At 48.2% G+C, this 20,730-nt stretch overlaps 1 protein-coding gene across 15 annotated transcripts; it reads right to left on the bottom strand.

Annotated features, from left to right (window-relative positions):
* Positions 1–1,585: 1,585 nt before the first annotated feature.
* Positions 1,586–18,323, bottom strand: PAN2 (poly(A) specific ribonuclease subunit PAN2). Of its 15 annotated transcripts, none has more exons than XM_014347128.3 (26): positions 18,155–18,323; positions 17,106–17,501; positions 13,098–13,267; positions 12,864–12,984; positions 12,621–12,698; positions 11,989–12,256; positions 11,242–11,584; positions 10,938–11,034; positions 9,960–10,079; positions 9,634–9,753; positions 9,210–9,338; positions 8,923–9,122; positions 8,678–8,811; positions 8,436–8,542; positions 8,129–8,227; positions 7,940–8,013; positions 7,691–7,838; positions 7,258–7,401; positions 7,066–7,125; positions 6,721–6,811; positions 4,514–4,671; positions 4,271–4,414; positions 3,928–4,137; positions 3,738–3,831; positions 2,887–3,084; positions 1,586–2,293 (listed from the first exon to the last, which is right to left on the bottom strand). In XM_014347128.3, the coding sequence occupies exons 2-26, from the start codon at positions 17,385–17,387 to the stop codon at positions 2,259–2,261; spliced, it is 3,624 nt and encodes a 1,207-aa protein (XP_014202614.1). In that variant the 5' UTR covers positions 17,388–17,501; positions 18,155–18,323; the 3' UTR covers positions 1,586–2,258. The 15 variants fall into 15 exon arrangements, with proteins under 15 accessions (XP_014202614.1, XP_008976847.1, XP_054951504.1 ...); XM_008978599.3 differs by having other exon boundaries at positions 3,958–4,137; XM_055095529.2 differs by having other exon boundaries at positions 8,678–8,814; positions 18,155–18,319.
* Between the last annotated feature and the right edge of the window lie 2,407 nt (positions 18,324–20,730).

Below are 20,730 nucleotides of genomic sequence, written 5' to 3'. Positions count from 1 at the left end.
TACTTTCCAGGAAATGGCCGGGACACAAAGGGGCTTCTCTGTTCCAGCGCTTGAGGGCTCTGATTCCCCCAGGGTGGTGGGTGGGAGCGCGAGCTCAGGACTTGCGGCTCAGCCCCAGACTCTACGTGGATAGGTGAGGCCCTAAGTGTTGGTACTTTAGCACTGCATGCCTAGGGTTCACGGGGCTTTGTGGCAGCTACAGGAGGTAAGTTGGCGATTACGTGAGGACTACAGGCACTAGGGAACTGCCGGCAGGGAGCCCTCAGTCAGGCCAGGAGGCCAGCGAGGAGAGCAATAACTAGGGCCCATTTGGATCCTGCACCGAAGATTCCTGCGTCCCCACCTCCAGCCCGTAAGTGATTACCCGTACGGACACCAGCCCCCTTTCTAAGGACTCCGCCATTGCTTTCGCTTCAGTCCATCCCCAACCCTCAGCGCCCAGCGCCTCGCCGCCCGCATCCGTCCCACCTCTGCTCCCAGGGCCGCCGCCGTGGCCCAAGCGCTGGAAGACCGCTGGACTCTCACTTTGGCCCCAGTGGCTCCCGAAACTACACCTGGCTGCAGGGAGCAGGGCTGTCCAGGACTCTCCAGAGCGCTTCGCCGCCTGCCACACACGGGGTGTCCCGGCGACCGCCTGACCCAGCTCCCCTGACGCTAACTGGTACCTAAGCGGGACTCCAGCGTGCTGCGGTGCGAGCCCCAATCAGACACCGACCCCAAACCCGCCCCTCCAAACTCTCGCGCGAACAGGCAGCTTAGGAGAGGCTCCCGAACAGCAAGGACCCCGGTCAATCGCCGAAGGACCCAGACTTGCGTGGCGAACAGATCCACGTGACCACCAGAGGTCAGCCGTAGAATAGGAGTGGCCTTAAGCGACGACAGAGTCCGGGCGTGCTGTATGGGAGCGGCTAGTCGTGCGCGTGAGCCAGCCCAGGTGGGCTAGGACCTTCAAAACGGTGCGCTGCCGGCCAGCGAGCAGTCCAGGTTTCAATACACAGGAAACTACATCTCCCAGGAAGCACCGCAGCACCGGACCCATCTTTGTGAGCAACTACAAGTCTCAAGCTATCCTGGGACCTGTAGTTTGTCGGCTTACACAATTAACGGAAACCATACTGTACATCTTCAGTCTGACTTAGGGTACTGGGCAGCTATAGCAAAGACCCAGCATTGCCCAGAAAAGGCATAAATTATACCTTTTTTTCCCCATTTTTTGAGACGGAGTCTCGCCCTATCGCCCAGGCTGGCATACAGTTGCGTGATCTCGGCTCACTGCAACCTCCGCCTCCCGGGTTGAAGCAATTTGCTGCCTTAGCTAGGGTTACAGTCGCCATCCACCACTCCCAGCTAATTTTTTTATTTTTAGTAGAGACGGGGTTTCACCATCTTGGTCAGGCTGGTCTTTAACTCCTGACCTCATGATCCACCCACCTCTGCCTCCCAAAGTGCTAGGATTACAGAAGTGAGCCACCGCGCCCGGCCTAATTATACCCTTTCATATCCATAACTTTGGATTCCAGACCTTTACCTTCAAAGGAAGGAGAGGAAGACTGAAGCCAGAGAACCCACACTAGCAGTTCTCTAATGAGATAAATAACAAACGATGTTTTATTTTTATTTTATAAAACATGCAGTTTACAACAAATTTTTAAAAAATGGAACAAAACTTGGGACAGGCAAGTGGGATGGAAGACAGATGCTTCTCAGCCATCAGCAGGAATAAATGAAGCCGGCAGCTAAGCTTTGTCCAGGATCCAAAGGCCCTTTTGGCAATGGTATTGGCAACACTGGTTTGCTTGGGCCACCAACACTCTACTTGCTGGCCCCTCCAGGTATCCCTGAAGCAGTTGGTGACTTGTGCTAAGTCTTGAACTACTGTGGTATTCTCTGTCACTGTCCAGGACTTCAATCCCTAGCCAGCTAGGAACTTACAGTTATGGTTCCAGGAGCTTCTCTGCCTGGATATTAGTCACCCAGGATATTAAGAATACCAATTACTTTCCATCTGGGTCAATTCTAGACTCCATGTCTGTACCACTGTTTTGCAAAGAATGAAGAAGGAATGAATCTGGCTCCTAGAACCTTTGCAACAATTCTGCTGTGTTCCAGTTCAATTAATAGCACCATCTGTGACCCTAGACCCTGAGCACGTCCAGTACTGGAAGTGGACAAGGTATAGCCAACTTAGGAAGCCATCTCCCAGTTCTGGGGCTATAGAACAGTAAAGGGAGAGGGCCGTGGTTCTTTGGGAAGGGTAGTCAGAGCGCCAGCACTGAGGAGAAGACAGCTGCATCTGTCAGAGACAAAACCAAAAGCATGATTCAAGCTGAGTGGAGAAAAAGCATCTTCTCATACTTCCTATGAAGGAAAAATGCAAGAGAAAAAAGGGCATGGACCTTCCCTGAACATTTTAGACTTGGGCAAGAGGAAGTTATAGTTAATGGAGAGTTTCGATAAAATGTATTTTACTGAATGTTAGGAGGATGAAGTGCTTTGTAAACTGTTAAGTGCTATTCTCCATATGTGCAATCAAAATCCACCCAATTGGGGGCGCTCAGGCTCATGCCTGTAATCCCAGCACTTTGTGAGCCCAAGGTGGGTGGATCACTTGAGCCCAGGAGTTTAAGACCAGCCTGGGCAACATGGCAAAATCCTGTTTCTACAAAAAGTACAAAAATTAGCTGGGTGTGGTGGTGTGTGCCTGTTGTCCCAGGTACTTGGGAGGCTGAGGTGGGAGAATCACTTGAGCCCAGGAAGTCAAGGCTGCAGTGAGCTGTAATCAAGCTACTGCACTTCAGCCTCGGTGACAGAGTGAGACCCTGTCACAAACAAACAAAATACAAAATCCACCCAGTCCAGTTTCCCTTGTCCCATCCCAGGTCTTACTCTTGGGACTTGTTTGGCCCTCAGGCTCAGGCACCTTCCAGTCCATCTTTCTGCCCTTCTCATAAAGACCCTTGAGCACCTTGTGGAAAGACTCAGGCTCAGTGCCATTTTTGCTTAGCTCCAGATACTTTCGGTACAGCTGAAGGGCTGTGCGGGCATCCTCAATACTGTCATGGGTTTCCCCTTGAATCTTCAGGTCTGGGGTAAGTAAAGGTGGAATAGTTTGGGACCCAGCAAAGGGAGGTAGGAACATGTCTCCCCACTCCTACCTGACTCCAGAAAACTAAAAAGCCTGACTGCCCTGAAGGAAAATTGTCAGACATCTTCCTCAGTGCACAGAAGAGATATTGAAGTTAATTAAATCCATTAGTAACTGTCACCACTAACTGAGGGTCTCCCCTACTCCCATTTTGTCCTCTAACACTTTTCCTACTTTTTCTTTTCCCCCCATGCTTTTATTTTTTATATTTAAATTTTATTTTAGATTTGGGGTACATGTGCATGTTTGTTACATGGGTGTATCGTGTACTGGTGGGGACTGGGCTTCTGGTATCCCTAATATGCAAATAGTGAACTATGCACCCAATACGTAATTTTCAACCCTCACCCCTCACCCACCACCCCAACTTTTAGAGTCCCTAATGTCATTCTTATGTCCATATGTACTCATTGTTTAGTTCCAACTTATAAGTGAGAATATGTGGTATTTGATTTTCTGTTTCTGAGTTAGTTCACTTAGTATGATGGCCCACAGCTCCATCCATGTTGCCGCAAAGGACATGATTTCTTTTTTTTTAAATGGCTGCTTCTGCTATTAATGTAGCAGGGGCCTACAAGGCAGAGCAACTCACCCAGAAAGTACCAAGCAAGGAATCGCAGGGAAATCATTCGTTTTCGGGGCATATGGAACAGGTAGACAGTGTCAAGGACTTGGTCCTTGGGCACCTGGCAAGGATAAAAGAGGGGGAGACTTAAGGTAGGGGACCTGTAATTCCCCATTCTCTAAAGGCACAATGTATACCCTGAGGGGCCCACTCTCACAAGAAGACTCTTAAAAGAGCCCTGCCAAACCATCAGGTTGATGACCCGGAAGTCCTTCTGCAGGCCATGACCCACAAACTTGACTCCAATGTCAATGAGAAAACGAAGCTTTAAGTAGGTAGACTTGAGAGTTGTTAGGTGCTTGGAGGAAATTTTGGCATCGAGGTCACCAGGCTTTATACCCGAGTATTGAGTCAAGTAATCCACCACCTAGGAATAGAGAAAAGGACAAGCCTTTTTCAGGAAGTGAGATGGAGTCTTCCCCTATCACTCTTCCCTGGGTTCTTGAGCACTGTAAGTAAGCACCAGGGTGTGCCTCACTTGCATCTCCATATCCTAATACCTGCTCCTGGGTAGAGATGTAGTCATCAATGAAGGGGATACCCTCATTGGGTCCCTGGCCCCGAACACAGGTAATCCTGGCTACTGACATCTGGCTTGGTTTAATGGTAGACTTGGTACCATCACTGCGTAACTCTGCTTCCTCCTACATGAGAAGAGTTAATAAGGAAATCAGAGAAATGCTTACAACTCCTAATATCCTCAGAGTTCTCTTCCAATGCCCCATCCCTTTGGTCTTGGTTACCTCATTAAGGGTGACAAACTCAGCATCCAGACCCACCAGGTCCCCAATCTGTGGCATCTCATTCAGCATCAGTGGAATAAAGGTAGTATGTGTTTTCCGCTGCTTCCGTGCCAGCGAGGCTTCAGCCAGCAAGACACTTGCCTCAATAGGGTTCTTGACTAGAAGGGAGAATGCAGAGGACACAGGGCTTGGATAGGGAAGTGACTAGGGGAGAGAAGCCCAGTGTGGCTGATCATCGACTCTGGGTCTTCACTGTGATCCCTCAATAATCAAAGCACGTGAGAAAAAAGATCATGTCTGATAAATGGGACAGGTAGACAGAGCAGGTCACATCACAAAATTATCAACAAACATGCTGAGAAAAAAACAGAAAAGACCACAGAGAAGAAAGAATAAGATTTTCACTTGGACCTTAGTTTACAGAATCCAGAAAAAGGTTACAGAGAAACTATGGTTTAAAGGTACCAAATAGGTACTTAATAAGGAGCTCATAGCCAGGCGCGGTGGCTAATGCCTGTAATCCCAGCACTTTGGGAGGCCGAGGCGGGCGGATCACCTGAGGTCAGGAGTTTGAGACCAGCCTGCCCAACATGGTGAAACCCCGTCTCTACTAATTAGACAAAAAAAAAAATTAGCCGGGCATGGTGGCACATGCCTGTAATCCCAGCTACTTGGGAGGCTGAGGCAGGGGAATCGCTTGAACCCGGGAGGCAGAGGTCGCAGTGAGCCGAGATCATGCCATTGCACTCCAGCCTGGGCAACAAGAGCGAAACTCTGTCTCAAAAAAAAGAATAATTAGATGTAACATCATAACCTAAGCCATTCTGATCAAACATCCCCCCCTCATCTCATTTCCACTCCACTCTCAAGACTTACAGCTGCTTTTTTTCTTTTTTAAGACAGGGTCTCAGGCTGGGCACTGTGGCTCACGCCTGTAAACCCAGCACTTTGGAAGGCCAAGGAGGGTGGATCACGAGGTCAGGAGTTCAAGACCAACCTGGCCAACATGGTGAAACCCTGTCTCTACTAAAAATACAAAAAATTAGCTGGACATGGTGGCAGGTGCCTGTAGTCCCAGCTACTCGGGAGGCTGAGGCAGGAGAACTGCTTGAACCCGGGAGGTGGAGGTCGCAGTGAGCCAAAATTGTGCCATTGCACTCCAGCCTGGGTGACAAGAGTGAAACTCTGTCCAAAAAAAAAAAAAAAGCGGTCTCATCCTGTTGCCCAGGCTGGAGTACACTGGTGCAATCATGGCTCACTCACTGCAGCCTTGACCTCCTGGGCTCAAGTGATCCTCCCGCCTCAGCTTCTCCAATAGCTGGGACCACAAGTATATGCCACCACACTCAGCTAACTTTTTTTTTTTTTTTTTTTTTGAGACAGGGTTTCACTCCCGTCACCCAGGCTGGAGTGCAATGATGCAATCTCGACTCATTGAAATCTCTGACTCCCAGGCTGAAGTGATTCTCCTGCCTCAGCCTCCCAAGTAGCTGGGACAACAGGAGCACATCACCATACCCAGCTACTTTTTGTATTTCTTGTAGAGACAGGGTTTCACCATGTTGCCCAAACTGGTTTTGAACTCTTGAGCTCAAGTGATCTGCCCGCCTCAGCCTCCCAAAATGCTGGGATTACAGGCCATAAGCCACTGTGCCTGGCCTACACTAGGCTAATTAAAAAAAAAAAAAAATTTTTTTTAGGCTGGGTGTAGTTGCTCACGCCTGTAATCCCAGCACTTTGGGAGGCTGAGGCGGGCAGATCATGAGGTCAGGAGTTCGAGGCCAGCCTGACCAACATGGTGAAACCCTGTCTCTACTAAAAATACAAAAAAATTAGCTGGGTGTGGTGGTGGGCGTCTGTAATCCCAGCTACTCAGGAGGCTGAGGCAGGAGAATCGCTTGAACCCAGGAGGCAGAGGTTGCAGTGAGCCGAGATTGCGCAACTGCACTCCAGCCTGGGTGACAGAGCAAGACTGCATCTCAAAAAAAAAAAAAAATTTTTTTTCAAAGAGATGGGATCTTGCTATGTTGCTCAGGCTGGATTTCGCACTTCTAAATTTAAGGTCTGATAAGCAGGAATCTCTTTAGTATCTCCAGAAATATTAACACTGGTTACCAATCCTAAGTACTTGCAAGCAATGTCCCAGATCTCATCCTGAAGCCCAATCTAAACTGTCCACACACTTGGGTCTACTATGTAGCACTTACTGTTCAGGTTGTATCTGGAATTGAGATTCCGTTTGACATAATAAAGGATTGCAGGTACTTTCCAATTCATGTCAAACTGCACAGCTTCATGCTATAGAAGAGAAAAAGCACTTATGGCTAATGTATATCACCCTTTTCCTTTTCCCCCACTTCAGACGGAGGCCAGGACTCAGGTGCTAGTTTTTGTTTTTTTTCAGGTGCTATTTTTAAGTGCTAATGGTTTTTATTCCTGAGGATTCCTTCCTCCCTCCCTGTTGAATCTGCCTGGCATTCTATAGAGCCCTAAAGATAAGGATGCTAGGAAAAGGGGAAATGAAAGAAGAAACAGAACATGTTGCAACTAACCTTATCAATAGGTTCAATAAGAAAGTCATTGAACAGATACCACTGCTGGTGAGTAACGCCCTATGGAAATACAAAGAAAGCCTGTGGTGATACAAAGTGATGGCTGGACCACTCTGTCTCAGACTCAAGGACAGATCTGGGACTCACTGTGGCCATCCCAGGAGTGTTCCTGCCCTCTACAACCTCACTCACCTCCTTGCGCTGGTGGTAGGTCTCTCCAACTTTGATGTGAGCCACCAGGCTGCCCCCTGTGCGTGAGTCCAGGATGTGTACCACAGTAGCCATCAGGTCATACACATAGACACCATGCTCCTCCTCTGCCCTGGCTGGGCCCCACTGTGAGGGGGGTACCCAGGCTGCTAAGCTAAGTTTAAGGATGGGGAAGGGAGGGGAATGGGGACAGAGGACAGGGAGTTGGGGGTATGGGGGATGGGGGACCAGGGTGGGTTATCTCCATCCTAGCCCATCTAGGACCCCAACACTGAACTGAGTGACTATGGAAAATCCACTAACAGGTAAATACTAGGCCTTATTCTCTTCCTTTTCCCTCTGCTAAGTTTCACCTTCCCCTGCCCTCCTTTATTCTCTCCCTTATTCCCTTTCCTCTTCCCGGTTTTTCAACAACCTGCATCTCATCCCCATCAGTCCAATTGCAAACATCCAGCCCTTTGTTTTTGGTCATCTTCATGCGAATGGAGAAAGGAAGCCAGACGTTCTTCAACTCCTCAATGGAGGGACACACCAGCACACCCTCTGGACTCCCTAGTTCCTTCCTATCAGGTCAGAAGAATTGGAAATTTGTTCCGAAAGAGGTCTTGATAAGAGGAACCACTGGGCAATTCAATCCTTTGACAACTCCCAAGACAGCACCTACCAATCAGCCAAAGCAAATTCCTTGTTCTTGGAGATTTCCCCACCGTGTTTCTTTACTGCCATCTTGAAGGCAACCTGAACACAGAAGAAAAACATCCAGTTCTTCAGGAATGTAATCATATATGGAGGTCAGAAGGGGGATAAAATGAAAAATTATTCCGGAAGCCCTGTTTCTAGTCTGAGTCCTTACCTCAGCCTGCATTCTCCAGAAATCAGCCTCTTTTGAGCTGTTCACCTCACAATTGATGACAAGAATATCTGGCAGATGGCGGATGTTGCGGGTCTGAATCTGAGAGGAAGAAACAAACAAGGAATGGCAGGGAATGTACAGGAAAAGGAGTCTGGACAGGGACCTGGGTCTGCGTCTTCAAACTGGGATTCCTCACTCCACCAGAGATCCCTGGATGGCAGTGCTGACAGAGCCAGCCCCACATGGGATAGTGGCTGAATCTCCATGGCAGGACCAGGACTCTAGTCCAGTCCAACAGTCCACTCACCGTGGGCTGGTACTTTTCACAGGTGTCACACCAGGCCTGTGTATTCTGGTCCAGGCAGATGCTTCGCTTCAGCACCTGAGCAAAGTCATAGTTCTTCCCAGTTTTATCTGAGGGAAAATTAGATGCTATACTCCTGGTTCTCCCCTCTACCCACAGTTAGTCCCCAACACCCTCTCCCTGATATTACAGGACATTTTGGGGAGCCTTCCCAACTGAGCTGAAGGGTACACCACTTTTGCTACCATCAGGGTAGGAGAGTGTGAAAAGCAGGGTGGATGAGGCTCGCACGGTCTCACTGCCACAGCGGCAGAGGCTGCAGTTCTCCATCTCACAGCTGAAGAGCTGCCCAATAACAGAGTCCCCCGATGAGCAAAAGCTGCTAAGAGTGGAGAGGATGATATATGCACATTGAGGAAGTTAGGAGACCTTTTAAATCACAGAGGGGCCTGTCATGATGGCTTTAACTATTTCTATCCTGATTTCATACCTGCCTCCAGCACCTCGATAAGCCTGTGGTATTTCCAGCTCCTGCATATCTTGATGCAGTTGAGTGAGAATGAAGCGATTCCACCTCTGAATGAGCCTGGCCAGATTGCCCTTGCCTGAGGCCTCATCTGAGTCAGCCAGGATTAGACCGAGGGCTGAGGCCTCAGGAATAGTACGGAATGCCCGAAGAAAATTATTGCCCTGGAAATGTGTTGGTGGAAAGGGGTTATTTTGTCTTTTGTGTCCACCTTCCTTCCCCTTCCATTTTAAGTGTCTCCAAGTACTGACCTGGCAAGGGTCACCACGAGAGAGGTCCAACATGTGAAACAGGAAGCCCAGCTCACATGCCAGACAGAACTCCTTCTGGCAAAGGTGGTTTTGAATTAGACAGCGTACAGGCTCCAGGAAATAGAGCACCTGGAGGGAAAAGCAGAAGAACTGATGTAGGAAACTGGCCTGGGGGTGAGGAGAAATATGGAGGTTAAGTGAGCTGGTGGAGAAAATACACAGCAGGAGTCCACCGAAGCAGTAAGTCCACCAAACCGGTGGAGCTCAGAGGAGACTTGAAAGTTGTAGAGGAAAGAAAGAATTGTAGAGGAGACCATGGTAAAGAGAACACGGCTGAGGAGACCTGGAAAGAGCAGGGTCGAGAGCCATAGGGAAGAAGAAAAGCAGCAGGCACGTTCAAGTTATAGGAATACCCAACCCTTACCTGGATCATGCAGTTACAGTAGGCATTGGGAATGTGGGGCTCTAATCCAGCAAACAAGGTCTTATTGTAGTGTTTGAAGTCAAAGTCCTCCAGCCCTAGCTTGGAATATTTGATGGTCACCTAAGGTAGAAATTGTCTGAGCAAGACAAGGATATTCTCAGAGTCCCCAAATCTTTCCAGTAGCCACAGCCTTTCCTAGAGCCTTCCTCCTGGGTCCAGGGTGGTAGTTGAAGGCCTCCTGACTGAGTCCTTCAATCCTTTCTCATATGACTTCCTTCCCAGGGTACCTTTCCCCACATCCCACAGGCCCTGATGTCCCCCAGCACCTTGCGGTATTTCTTAGAAACCATGTGGAGATGTGGTTCCTCTTCTCGTCCTACTGGTGACTCAGTGACCTGGCTGAAGCTGTCAAATTCACTGTCTGACTCCTTGAGTCTGTAGGGTATCTAGGGATTTTAGGAAGAGGTAACCTTGTTGGATGTCTTGTCATCTTTGGCTTCACACTCATTTATCCCAACATTGAAACAGCCACCAAGTCCTGAACCTTCTATATTCATAGCATTCTCAGCATCCGCTGCTTCCTTTCTATTTCCACTGCCATCACTCTGCTTCAGCACAGATGGACAACTGTGATGGCGTCCACACTGGTCTCCCTATATTCACTCTGTCCAGCACACCACTACCAAATTAACCCTTGCAGAATGCTGCTTTCTGTGTATTACTTCCTCTATTATAGACTGGTGTTCAAAGCTTCGCAATCTGGCCACTTCTAATTTTAATCGCTCACTACATCCCAATACCAACAGCTACTCCGGCCAGACTGGTATACTCATATAGTCCCCCTCAGATATGTGTTTTGCATTTATGCTTCTTGAGATCTTTACTAACACTCTTCTCTCATCTTGGATATTCTCCTCTGTTACTATCTACTTAACTGATATCCCACCTTTCCAGCTTAATACCCAGCTCTTTCATTACACCTTCCTTGGTCACTTTAGCCTGGAATAACATTTTTCCTCCAAACAGCTCTGGCACTAAATGCTTATGACATTCCTTCAGCATTTAACAACAGAACGTAATTTCTGATATGGCTATGTCTTCTCTTCACCAACCAAATACTAAACTTCCTAACGGCAAGGACCCTAGCTTCTCTATCTTTGAATCCTCCCTAACACCTAGCATAGTTCCATCAATTTGTTTGGTTACCAACAGGATCTAAAAACAAAAGAAAGACTAGTAAAGGAAAAAGATAGGAGAAACTTCAGTGGGCCGGGGTCGGGGCTGACCCTCCACTCTGAACACACCTGATTGCGCAGCCTGGTGCGGGGATTGGGCGCATAGCCAATGAAGCCCACCTTCTTCATGGTGCGCAGAATCTCTGCATCCACGGGTGGTGCTCGCCTACAATCCAGTATAGTTCTAGGACTTAAAGAGTTGTGGTGTACACTGGTCCACTCCCCAATCCCCAAGGGTCCAGAGAAAAAGAAAATACTGAAGGTAGACAAAAATCAGGAAAGTAGTAGAATAATAACAGGGCTAGCAGAGAATTCTGGTATCTTGGCCCTTTCCCTGTCCCTCCCGCCTTTTGGCCCAGACGTAGGGTACAACCTGGGAGCTGGAGCAGAGTTGGCAGCAGGCCAATCAGAGAGAAGTGTGTCAGTGGTGAGTGGGACAGGGATGAGGGAAAGAGGCAGCAGGTCCTGGCTCCAGTCCAGAGGAGGCAGTGAGTCCACGAGACACGGCAAAGCAAACTCAGTCTCACGGGAGTAGGGGTTGAAGGAAGGCTCCGGGGAATCAGTCCAGAGGTGCACACAGCCCTCAGAATCCCCAAAGGCCAGAGCCTGCTTGCTGGCTGACACATCAAATGTCATTAACAGAGGCCCCACAGGATTCACATGAAAGATATCTGCTGGGTTGGCCAGGCCTGTGGGTTCACAGAATTGGCACTGCCCTACAAAGGAGGAAGAAACCCACTGAGCCCTAGAAAGTGAAAGGGAGCCATATTCTTATGCCCTTCCTATCCTCTTCCCCTGATTTCAGGACAAGATGGGCCCCAAATCCATGCCTAGAGACAGAATGCCACTTCGTGCCTTCCATAAACCACAGATGGTTTGCTACTCAGCAAAGAGCAATTCTACAGTTATTTTGCCTACTTTATCTTTACCTTTTTCCATGTTCCTCATATTCAAGAAAATAAAAGCTCTAATCTCTGGCCAAACCCAAGTAAAACCTTGGGACCCTGATGAAAGGTTACTTCTTTCCCCAACAAAGAGGTTTCAGGATGAGTACTCCTTCGGGTTCTAGCTCTCCTTTGCTCATCGATCCCTCCTACCCAATCCCATATGCCCTTCATACCTGACTGAGAGATGATAGCAAGACGAGAAGTATATGTAGGAATGAAGCGCAAGAAGGCAGGATCCACATGTACTTGAAGTGGTGTGATGGCACGCATCATGCGCAGATCATACACCTTGAGGAAACGGTCGCAGGCCAGGCCAGTGAGGCGGCTGGAGAAGCCACAGGCAGCTAGCAGGTTGCCATGCACATCAAAGTCTGACAGACTTCCTGAGAAGGCATCAAACTCATGTTCCACCTTAAAAGTACGGAGGTCTCTCAGGGAAACCTAGAAAAAAAAAAATTCAGTTATCTGCAAATTCTGTTATCAGGAAAAATACCTGCCACCTACCTAACCCAGTGGGGTCCCTACCAAAGGAACTAGGGCTTTAGGACCGGGAAAGTTAAAGCACAGAAAAGGCAAACAGAGAAGCCCAGAGCCAGAAGGGGCTTCAGGGAGACTTCATTATCATAGAAAACATCAAGCTGCAAAATAATCTCGTAGTAGAACATCACTGAGTAAGAAGTGAATTCACTCCACTCATCCCTCACCTCCAATCGAACTACACCCCAGAGTTAAGGGAAAGCAGATCCCAATCAGGTATCTAGTGAAACAGGGCCCTGCAGTGGGAGGAGAAATGGAACTTGGCCACCTTGCCAGACGTGTGGCCGCAGAAGAAGAAGCGATTTGTCTGTCTCATGATGGTGACTCCAGGCGTCTCTACTGCATACTGGAGAGGGAAGCAGGAAAAACCAGTGAGAAGAATGATTTTTCCCACAGACCAAGGGAACAGAAAGGTCACACCCACATCTCAGGCACATTACCAGCCCAAGCATACCCTGCCCCCGCAACAACCTCAGACCCCACATAGGTCTTTCTTGCCCCAAGCTTGTACCTTCTGAGTCTCCTGGACAGTGTTAAGATCAATCTCTAGTATGTGATTCTGCAGCCCACCAACGAGTAGAGTGCTGCTGTCAGTCAGTAGGAGACTGTGCATATCCTCATTCTCATCCAGCCTGGTGGGGAGAGGAAAGGCTAAGGGGCCCAGGCCTTACAAGCTGCCAATCCCTTAGCCTTCCCACCCTATGAGGCATCCTCGTTCCTAGTCCAGAGCTGAGAAGCCACTTACAGGTAATCAAATATAATGAGGCCCCCACGGGCCATATACTTGAGGTTGTTCTTGGTGAGAAAAAGGATACCATTCTCCAGGCTCTGGATCTGCCGAATATCATCACTGCCATTGACTTGAAAGGATGAGTAGCGCTCCAAGGCTGGGCCAAAAAATGAAGTGGCATGGCCCTATAGAGGACAAAGACAACAGAGACACTTAGAGTGGAGGGGCAAGGGCCACCCTACGGCCAGGTCAGGGACTGAACATGGCTCAGCTTTGATCCTTTCTTGCTTGGCCTTTGTGACTAGGAGCAACTGGGGCAAAAGGCTAGGAACCAGTCAATCTTAGTGATAAAGACACTGATAATACTGTCTTATGTTTGTTTAATGTGTTACACAGCATTTTTGTAAACTCTACCTCATTTTGTCCTCACAATGACCCTGCTGAATAGGTAATGGCTCACTTGGTTAGAACAGTATATAGAAGGTCAGGGACATGGTCCAATTCTCTACTGGCCAGCTGGCTTTCTTATGTTTCACATCTGGGAGGATGTGCATAAGGTTATATGCAAATACTATATCATTTTCTATAACGGATTTAGGCATCCTTGAATTTTGGTATCTGGTATCTTTAGATCTTGGAACCAATCCCACATGGATACCAAGAAGATGATGGTAACTACTAAACCTCCTTAAACATCCCATCATAACCTCAAACTCATGACATCCTAAATTAAATTCACCATTTTTATTTCTATTTTTCTTACTGTATTCTCTATGGTACCAAGATCTACCTAGTTGACCAAGCCATATATCTGACAGTCAAGTCCTATGTATTTTTTTCCTAACCACTAGATAACCAAGGATTTTTTAAAATTTTTATTTATGTATTTATTTTTTGAGACGGAATTTCACTCTTGTTGCCCAGGCTGGAGTGCAATGGCACGATCTCAGCTCACTGCAACCTCTGCCTCCCAGGTTCAAGCAATTCTCCTGCCTCCCAAGTAGCCAGGATTACAGGCATGCACCACCACACCCAGCTAATTTTTTGTATTTTTAGTAGAAAGGGGGTTTCACCATGTTGGCCAGGCTGGTTTCGAACTCCTGACCTCAGGTGATCCACCTGCCTCGGCCTCCCAAAATTCTAGGATTACAGGCATCAGTCACCGCACCTGGCCTATTTTGCTTCCTAAATATTTCCCAAATCTGAGGCTGGGTGCTGTGGCTCACGCTGTAATCCCAGCACTTTGGGAGGCCAAGGCAGGTGGATCACTTGAGGCCAGGAGTTTGACACCAGCCTGGCCAACATGGTGAAACGTCATCTCTACTAAAAATACAAAAATTAGCTGGGCATGGTGGCACACACCTGTAGTCCCAGCTACTCAGGAGGCTGAGGCAGGAGGATTACTTTAACCTGGGAGGCAGAGGTTGCAGTGAGCTGAGATGGCACCACTTCACTCCAACCTGGGCAACAGAGTGAGATTCCATCTAAAAAAAAAAAGAAAAAAAAAAGCCCTTCAGTGGCCTGAAGGTTCAAGTCCAAGGTCCAAGCTCTTTTAACACAGCATATGAAGTTCTCTAGAATGTTCCTTCCCCAGATATCTGCATGGGTCCTTCCCTCCCTTCTAGAGGGCCTAGAATAGTAAAGGAGAGGCACAAGGATAAGTTAGAGGCATGGAGCTCTGCCTCTTTGTTCCCCTTTTTGGTGCCGCATCCAAGTCTCTATTCAAATGTTACTTTATCAGAGAGAACTCCGGACCAACTATTTAAAGTAGCAACATTGTTTCTAAAAGAGCCATTAGGAAAAAAGATTAAAATTAAAACAAAACACTACAAAACCAAACAAAATAGCAACACTTCCCACCCTTCATTACCTCAACCCCCTTACTCAACTGTATTTTTCTTTTAATAGAGATGGGGTCTTGCTATGTTGCCCAGACTGGTATTGAACTCTTAGGCTCAAGCAACCCTCCCACTTGGCTTATCAAAGTGCCGGGATTACAGGTGCCACTGTGCCTGGCCTCATTGTATTTTTTTCTTTTTTTTGAGACGGAGTCTTGCCCTGTCACCCAGGCAGGAGTGCAGTGGTGTGATCTCAGCTCACTGCAACCTCTGCCTCCCAGGTTCAAGCAATTCTGCTTCAGCCTCCCAAGTAGCTGGGATTATAGGAAACTGCCACCACACCCAGCTAATTTTTATATTTTCAGTAGAGACAGGGTTTCACCATGTTGGCCAGGTTGGTCTTGAATTCCTGACCTCAGGTGATCCGCCTGCTTCGGCCTCCCAAAGTGCTGGGATTACAGGTGTGAGTCACCATGCCCAGCCAGTATTTTTCTTAACAGTACTAATCAACACCTGATGTATTGTAATGTTTTTCTGTTTATTGCTTATTCCAAACCTAGACCTTAGAGCAAGGTCTGACACCTAGCATGTGGCTCAAAAAAACACTGGTTGAATGAATAAATGTCTACCTCTTCCAGTCCGGTAAATCCTAATTGCTTGTAGTTCCTGAATTTTGTACTCAGCAAGCTTTGTAGTATCTTGGGAATCTTTGTTTATCCTATGCTAAGACGCCTTTTCCCATCTTTCTCACCTGATTTCTACTCATGTTGCAAGACTCAGTTCAAGGGTTACTTCCTCCTCGATGCCCTTTCTGACTATTCTCCATCCTGTCCAGCATCCAGTACAGATTTTCACACTGGTGCTTAGTACCATGAAATTATCTGTTTTTGTATATGTTTTTTACCTCACTGTCCTGTAAACTTGAGGGCAAGGATTATGTTTTATTTAGCTTTATTCACAGTGCCTAGCATAGCAGTAGACACTGCCTATTAAACTGAATGAATCACACACACAAAAATTCATCCCTTCTAATGGAAAAACAATTCATGACCTAAGAAGTCAATCAGTAAATGAAGGACAGCATTTTTTTTTTTTTTTTTTTTTTGAGACGGAGTCTCGCTCTGTCACCCAGGCTGGAGTGCAGTGGCGTGATCTCGGCTCACTGCAACCTCTGCCTCCCAGGTTCAAGGGATTCTCCTGCCTCAGCCTTCCGAGTAGCTGGGACTACAGGCGCCTGCCACCATGCCCGGCTAATTTTTTGCATTTTTAGTAGAGACAGGGTTTCACCATGTTAGCCAGGATGGTCTCGATCTCCTGACCTCGTGATCCGCCTGCCTCAGCCTCCCAAAGTGCTGGGATTACAGGTGTGAGCCACCGGTCCCGGCCGGACAGCACAGTATTTCTTACAAAGTCTTTGGGCACCATAGCATATTGGCAATATGGGTACAAATTTTAAAAAATTAAGATTGATAACTGCTCTGAGAGATATTAAAATCAGCCAGAGAAGACAAAATGATTCAATGTAAGATATGCAGAATCATTCATTAAGTATTCTATAATAATAAAAATAGAAAACAGGTGGGGCAACAGCAATTGAGATTAGATTTGGATGGCTACAGACTAAGTGATGGGTACAACTATCAAGATAAATCAAAACACTGGATGGGCAATTGTGACAAAAGTGGGATGCTGGCCAGGTGCCATGGCTCACACCTGTAACCCCAGCACTTTGGCAGCTCTATGCAGGAGGACCATTTGAGCTCAGGAGTTTGAGACAAGCCTGGGCAACATAGTAAGACTAAAAAATTTTTTAAAAATTAGCTGGTCTTGGTTGCGCATGCCTGTAGTCCCAGCTACTTGAGATGCTAAAGTGGGAGGATTGTGTGAGCCCAGGAGATTGAGGCTGCAGTGAGCCATGATCACATTATGCCATTGCACTCTGGCCTAGGCGACAGAGCAAGACCCTGTCTCGAAAAAACAAACAAAAAAAAAGGGATGCCTCCCGAGAAAGAATATGTCATTTACTCCTAGATCCTAGATTCTCCCTTTATCCCTCCAACCAGACCCAGCTGTCTCATCACTACAACTCCTCGGTACTGGCTATCTGCAAAGCAGCTTCCTTGGGTTAAGACCAGATAAAGACCTTCAACATCTTTCAACCCTCACAAAGGGGTACAGTTCTTACCCCGTGGCTCCCCACCCACAGCATCTCCTCGTGCAAGTCAAAGTGGGAGACGGAAACAGGTACACCCACTTCAGCCACCACGCTGTGCAATTCAGAGTAGACACCTTCCATTATGTGCACTGATTCCTGGACGGGAAGAGCCTCCAAGGCCACTCCCTCTGGGTCCAGCTCCACATTCTGTAGCAGACTTGGGTTCAGGTGGGCATCCAAGACAGGGTCCAGGGCAGAATGCATGGCTGGGGCATATTCTGCCAGTCCAGGGTCCAGACCCTCAAAGTTCATGATGACGATGGCAGCTTACACCTGTGTCACACCCTCCCTTACCACAGTCCCTTTAGATGCCTGACCCAACCTTCAGCAAGACAGCACCGATGGGCCTAGAATGGACATCCTGGCCTGTAAGGGGAAAGAGGTAGCTGAGTCAAGGGTAGGCCCAGGTACTGGTACTTAGGGTCTTCTAGGTTATGGGGGCAGGAGGGAGATGAGGCAGGCATGACGGATGAGACTGCCAGCTAAAGGATGAAGCAGGCGGGGGAGGGATGGGCAGTGGGGGTGGAGGTGGTAGAACTGTTGTCCCTATCCCTCCTCCGCTAGGCCCTCTGTACTCTCCACCACCCCATTATCTAACCTAATCCTTGACTTCCCTTTCTTCTTACTTCGGACTGCTCACTTGCCTTGTTCAGCCCTGAATCATCAGGTGAAGGGAGCGAGAATTGCGGGGGTTGGAGTTAGGTAGAGGGATCTAAGGTGCTTTCTCCCAGAATTGGGGGTGAAAACGGGTGGATTGGACGGTGGGGAGAACGAGAAGTCAGTTTCCTAGAATCCTCTCCAATAGCTACCCAGGATTCTCTAGAGGAAAACAATAATGGCCAGTTACCCACAATTGGGGCGGGGGCAGGGGAAGGTGACGGAAACGGCTAGTTACCCAGAATTCTCTGGGGGAACCAGAGAAATCGGTTATCTAGAATTCTCCCACGGCAGCGGTGAGGAGGGGGATAGGGCAAGGGTCAGATGTGTTCCTGGGATGCTTACGGGGAATGGGTCATTACCAAGATTTCTCCATGGCGGATATTTTGGAGCGCGTGGAATTAGAACGAGTAGGGGGAGCGCAAGCGCTGTCAGCTCCGCGGGAAATTCCAGTTTCCCCAGTTCTCCCCCACGCCTAGGGCTCAACCTAACCACTACGGCGCCAAGGACCGGGCTCCGAGGCGCGTCTTCCAATCAAGAAGGGCTCGGGGCATATTTAAGCCAATCAGAAGGGCTCCGGGCGCATCTAAGCCAATCAGAAGGAGCCAGGTACGGCGACTCCAGGAGAGAGCGTGTGACGCACGCGCCGGAAAAAGAGGTTACGGGGCGCCGGTGGGACAAACGCAGCCAGACGCCGGACTTGTTGGGTGGCGTTAAAAAGTAGCTCTGTTTTTAGTCTTCTTGAACAAAATTACGTCTAGGTTTGAAAACCAAACTTTTATGCTTTCTATAACTTTAGGAACTCTAAAATAAGGGACACCCAAGGCAAAGCACTAGGAGTCGCTGTTGGGTATTCCCAGCGGGGCTTAGTCTACCTCCTCTTCCTGCGGTGCCCTAGTGAGCCACTCCGCCACCTCTGACTCTGTTGCCCCCAAAACTCGCTGGCATTTCCTATTATTTCCAGATATGGGAGAGAAAAAAAGGAAGCGGGAGCCGGACTCCTGACACAGTCCAAGTGGCTGCATCTTCTACAGGCATCCATCTGAAACTCCCATCCGTGATTGTTCCCTCCCCAGAGACCCCGGTAACATTCCCGGGTAACAAGATGCCCCTGGTTATCAAATTCCCCTAGCTCTTGAGGCTGGCTGGACGTTATCCCTCAGAGGGGGATGAGCATGGCAAATTGGGACTTGTTATTCTGAAGGATTCGTGGGTCCTGTGAACTCTAATTACTTTGAAATGGGTCTAGGTTGTGAGATGTCTCAGAGCACTTTAGCTCAGCTGTTATTACTGTTTCTAAAGGCCACATAAAGGGACTCTGATGGGAGACATTCCTCATGGAGGATTCAATTCTATAACATTTCTCTCAATAAAGGCTGGTAAATAGACCTTCATTAAAGGAACCAAGAATTTAAAATTCTAGGACTCAGAGGGGTGGGGTCCTATACCCAGTCAGAGATCCTACCTAGAGCCTAGACCAAGAGAAAAACACAGATGGTCTCTCAAACTGATTTGATCTGACTTCGCAGGTCATTCGATATAGAATCTCCGAAAAAGGTGGATGCTGAGAGACATAGACAGTTCCTACACTTTAAGAAATCTCCATCTTGAGGTCTCAAATTGAGAAAGACTTAACAGACCCATGAGAGTTACAGATCCCTAATAACCTGGGCTAAATAATCCATGTCTGCCGGGCGCAGTGGCTCACGCCTGTAATCCCAGCACTTTGGGAGGCCGAGGTGGGCGGATCACCTGAGGTCGGGAGTTCGAGACCAACCTGACCAATATGGAGAAACCTCGTCTCCACTAAAAATACAAAATTAGCCGGGCCTGGTGACGGGAGCCTGTAATCCCAGCTACTTGGGAGGCTGAGGCAGGAGAATCATTTGAACCCGGGAGGCGGAGGTTGCAGTGAGCCGAGATGGCACCATTGCACTCCAGCCTGGTCAGTAAGAGCGAAACTCCGTCCCAAAAAAAAGAAAAAAAAAAAAGAAAAGAAAAAAGGATACTGTGAGGAGACACAAGAGCATCCATGACATAGATTATTTAGCTCAGCTGTAATTACTGTTTCTAATACAGTAATATTAGATCGTGATCTGCCTGCCTCGGCCTCCCAAAGTTCTGGGATTACAGGTGTGAGCCACCGCGCCCAGCCTTTTTTTTTTTTTTTTTTTTTTTGAGACAGGATCTCACTCTGTTGCCCATGCTTAAGCGCATTGGCCCTCTCACTCACTGTAGCCTCAACCTCCTGGGCTCAAGCGATCCTCCCACTTCAGCCTCCCAGCTAGCTGTAACTACAGGCACTGGCCACCAAACCCAGATAATTTTTTTTTTTTCCTGTAGAGGTGGGGTTTTGCCACGTTACCCAGGCTGGTCTTGAACTCTTAAGCTCAAGCGATCCTCCTGCCTCGGCCCCCCAAAGTTCTGGGATTACAGGCATGAGCCACCATACCTGGCGTACAGTATCCAGTGTAATGCAGTGATTAAAAATTCAGGATCCAGACCGGGATGGTGGCTTGTGCCTGTAGTCCCAGGGGTGGAGGTTGCAGTGAACGGAAATGGTGCCACTGCATTCCAGCCTGGGTGACAGAGTGAGACCCTGTCTCAACAAAACCCCCCAAAAACCAAGAACAAAAAAGAATGCAGGATCTGATGCTAGATTGTCTGCATTAGAACTCTAGCCACTTAAGCTGGGTGTGGTGGCTCATGCCTGTAATCCCAGCACTTTTGGAGGCCGCAGGCGGGTGGATCACCTGAGATTGGGAGTTCAAGACCAGCCTGAACAACATGGAGAAACCCTGTTTCTACTAAAAATACAAAATTAGCCACCGGGCATGGTGGTGCATGCCTGTAATCCCAGCTACTTGGGAGGCTGAGGCAGGAGAATCACTTGAACCCGGGAGGCGGAGGTTACGGTGAGCTGAGATGGCACCATTGC

This window comes from Pan paniscus, chromosome 10 (assembly GCF_029289425.2).
Source record: "Pan paniscus chromosome 10, NHGRI_mPanPan1-v2.0_pri, whole genome shotgun sequence".
Taxonomy (NCBI): Eukaryota; Metazoa; Chordata; class Mammalia; order Primates; family Hominidae; genus Pan; species Pan paniscus.
Note: the sequence above shows the minus strand (reverse complement) of the source record. Positions and strands in the feature narration are given on the sequence as shown.

Bases quoted from the DNA above. Each gene is read 5' to 3' on its own strand.
- PAN2 (XM_055095529.2), bottom strand. From the start codon at position 17,387: ATGAACTTTGAGGGTCTGGACCCTGGACTGGCAGAATATGCCCCAGCC. The intron at 6,812-7,065 runs GTTAGTTGCAAC...TCTCTTCTATAG, and splicing joins TTATTGAACCTATTGATAAG to CATGAAGCTGTGCAGTTTGA. The intron at 3,085-3,737 runs GTGAGTTGCTCT...TACTTACCCCAG, and splicing joins CCTTGCTTGGTACTTTCTGG to ACCTGAAGATTCAAGGGGAA.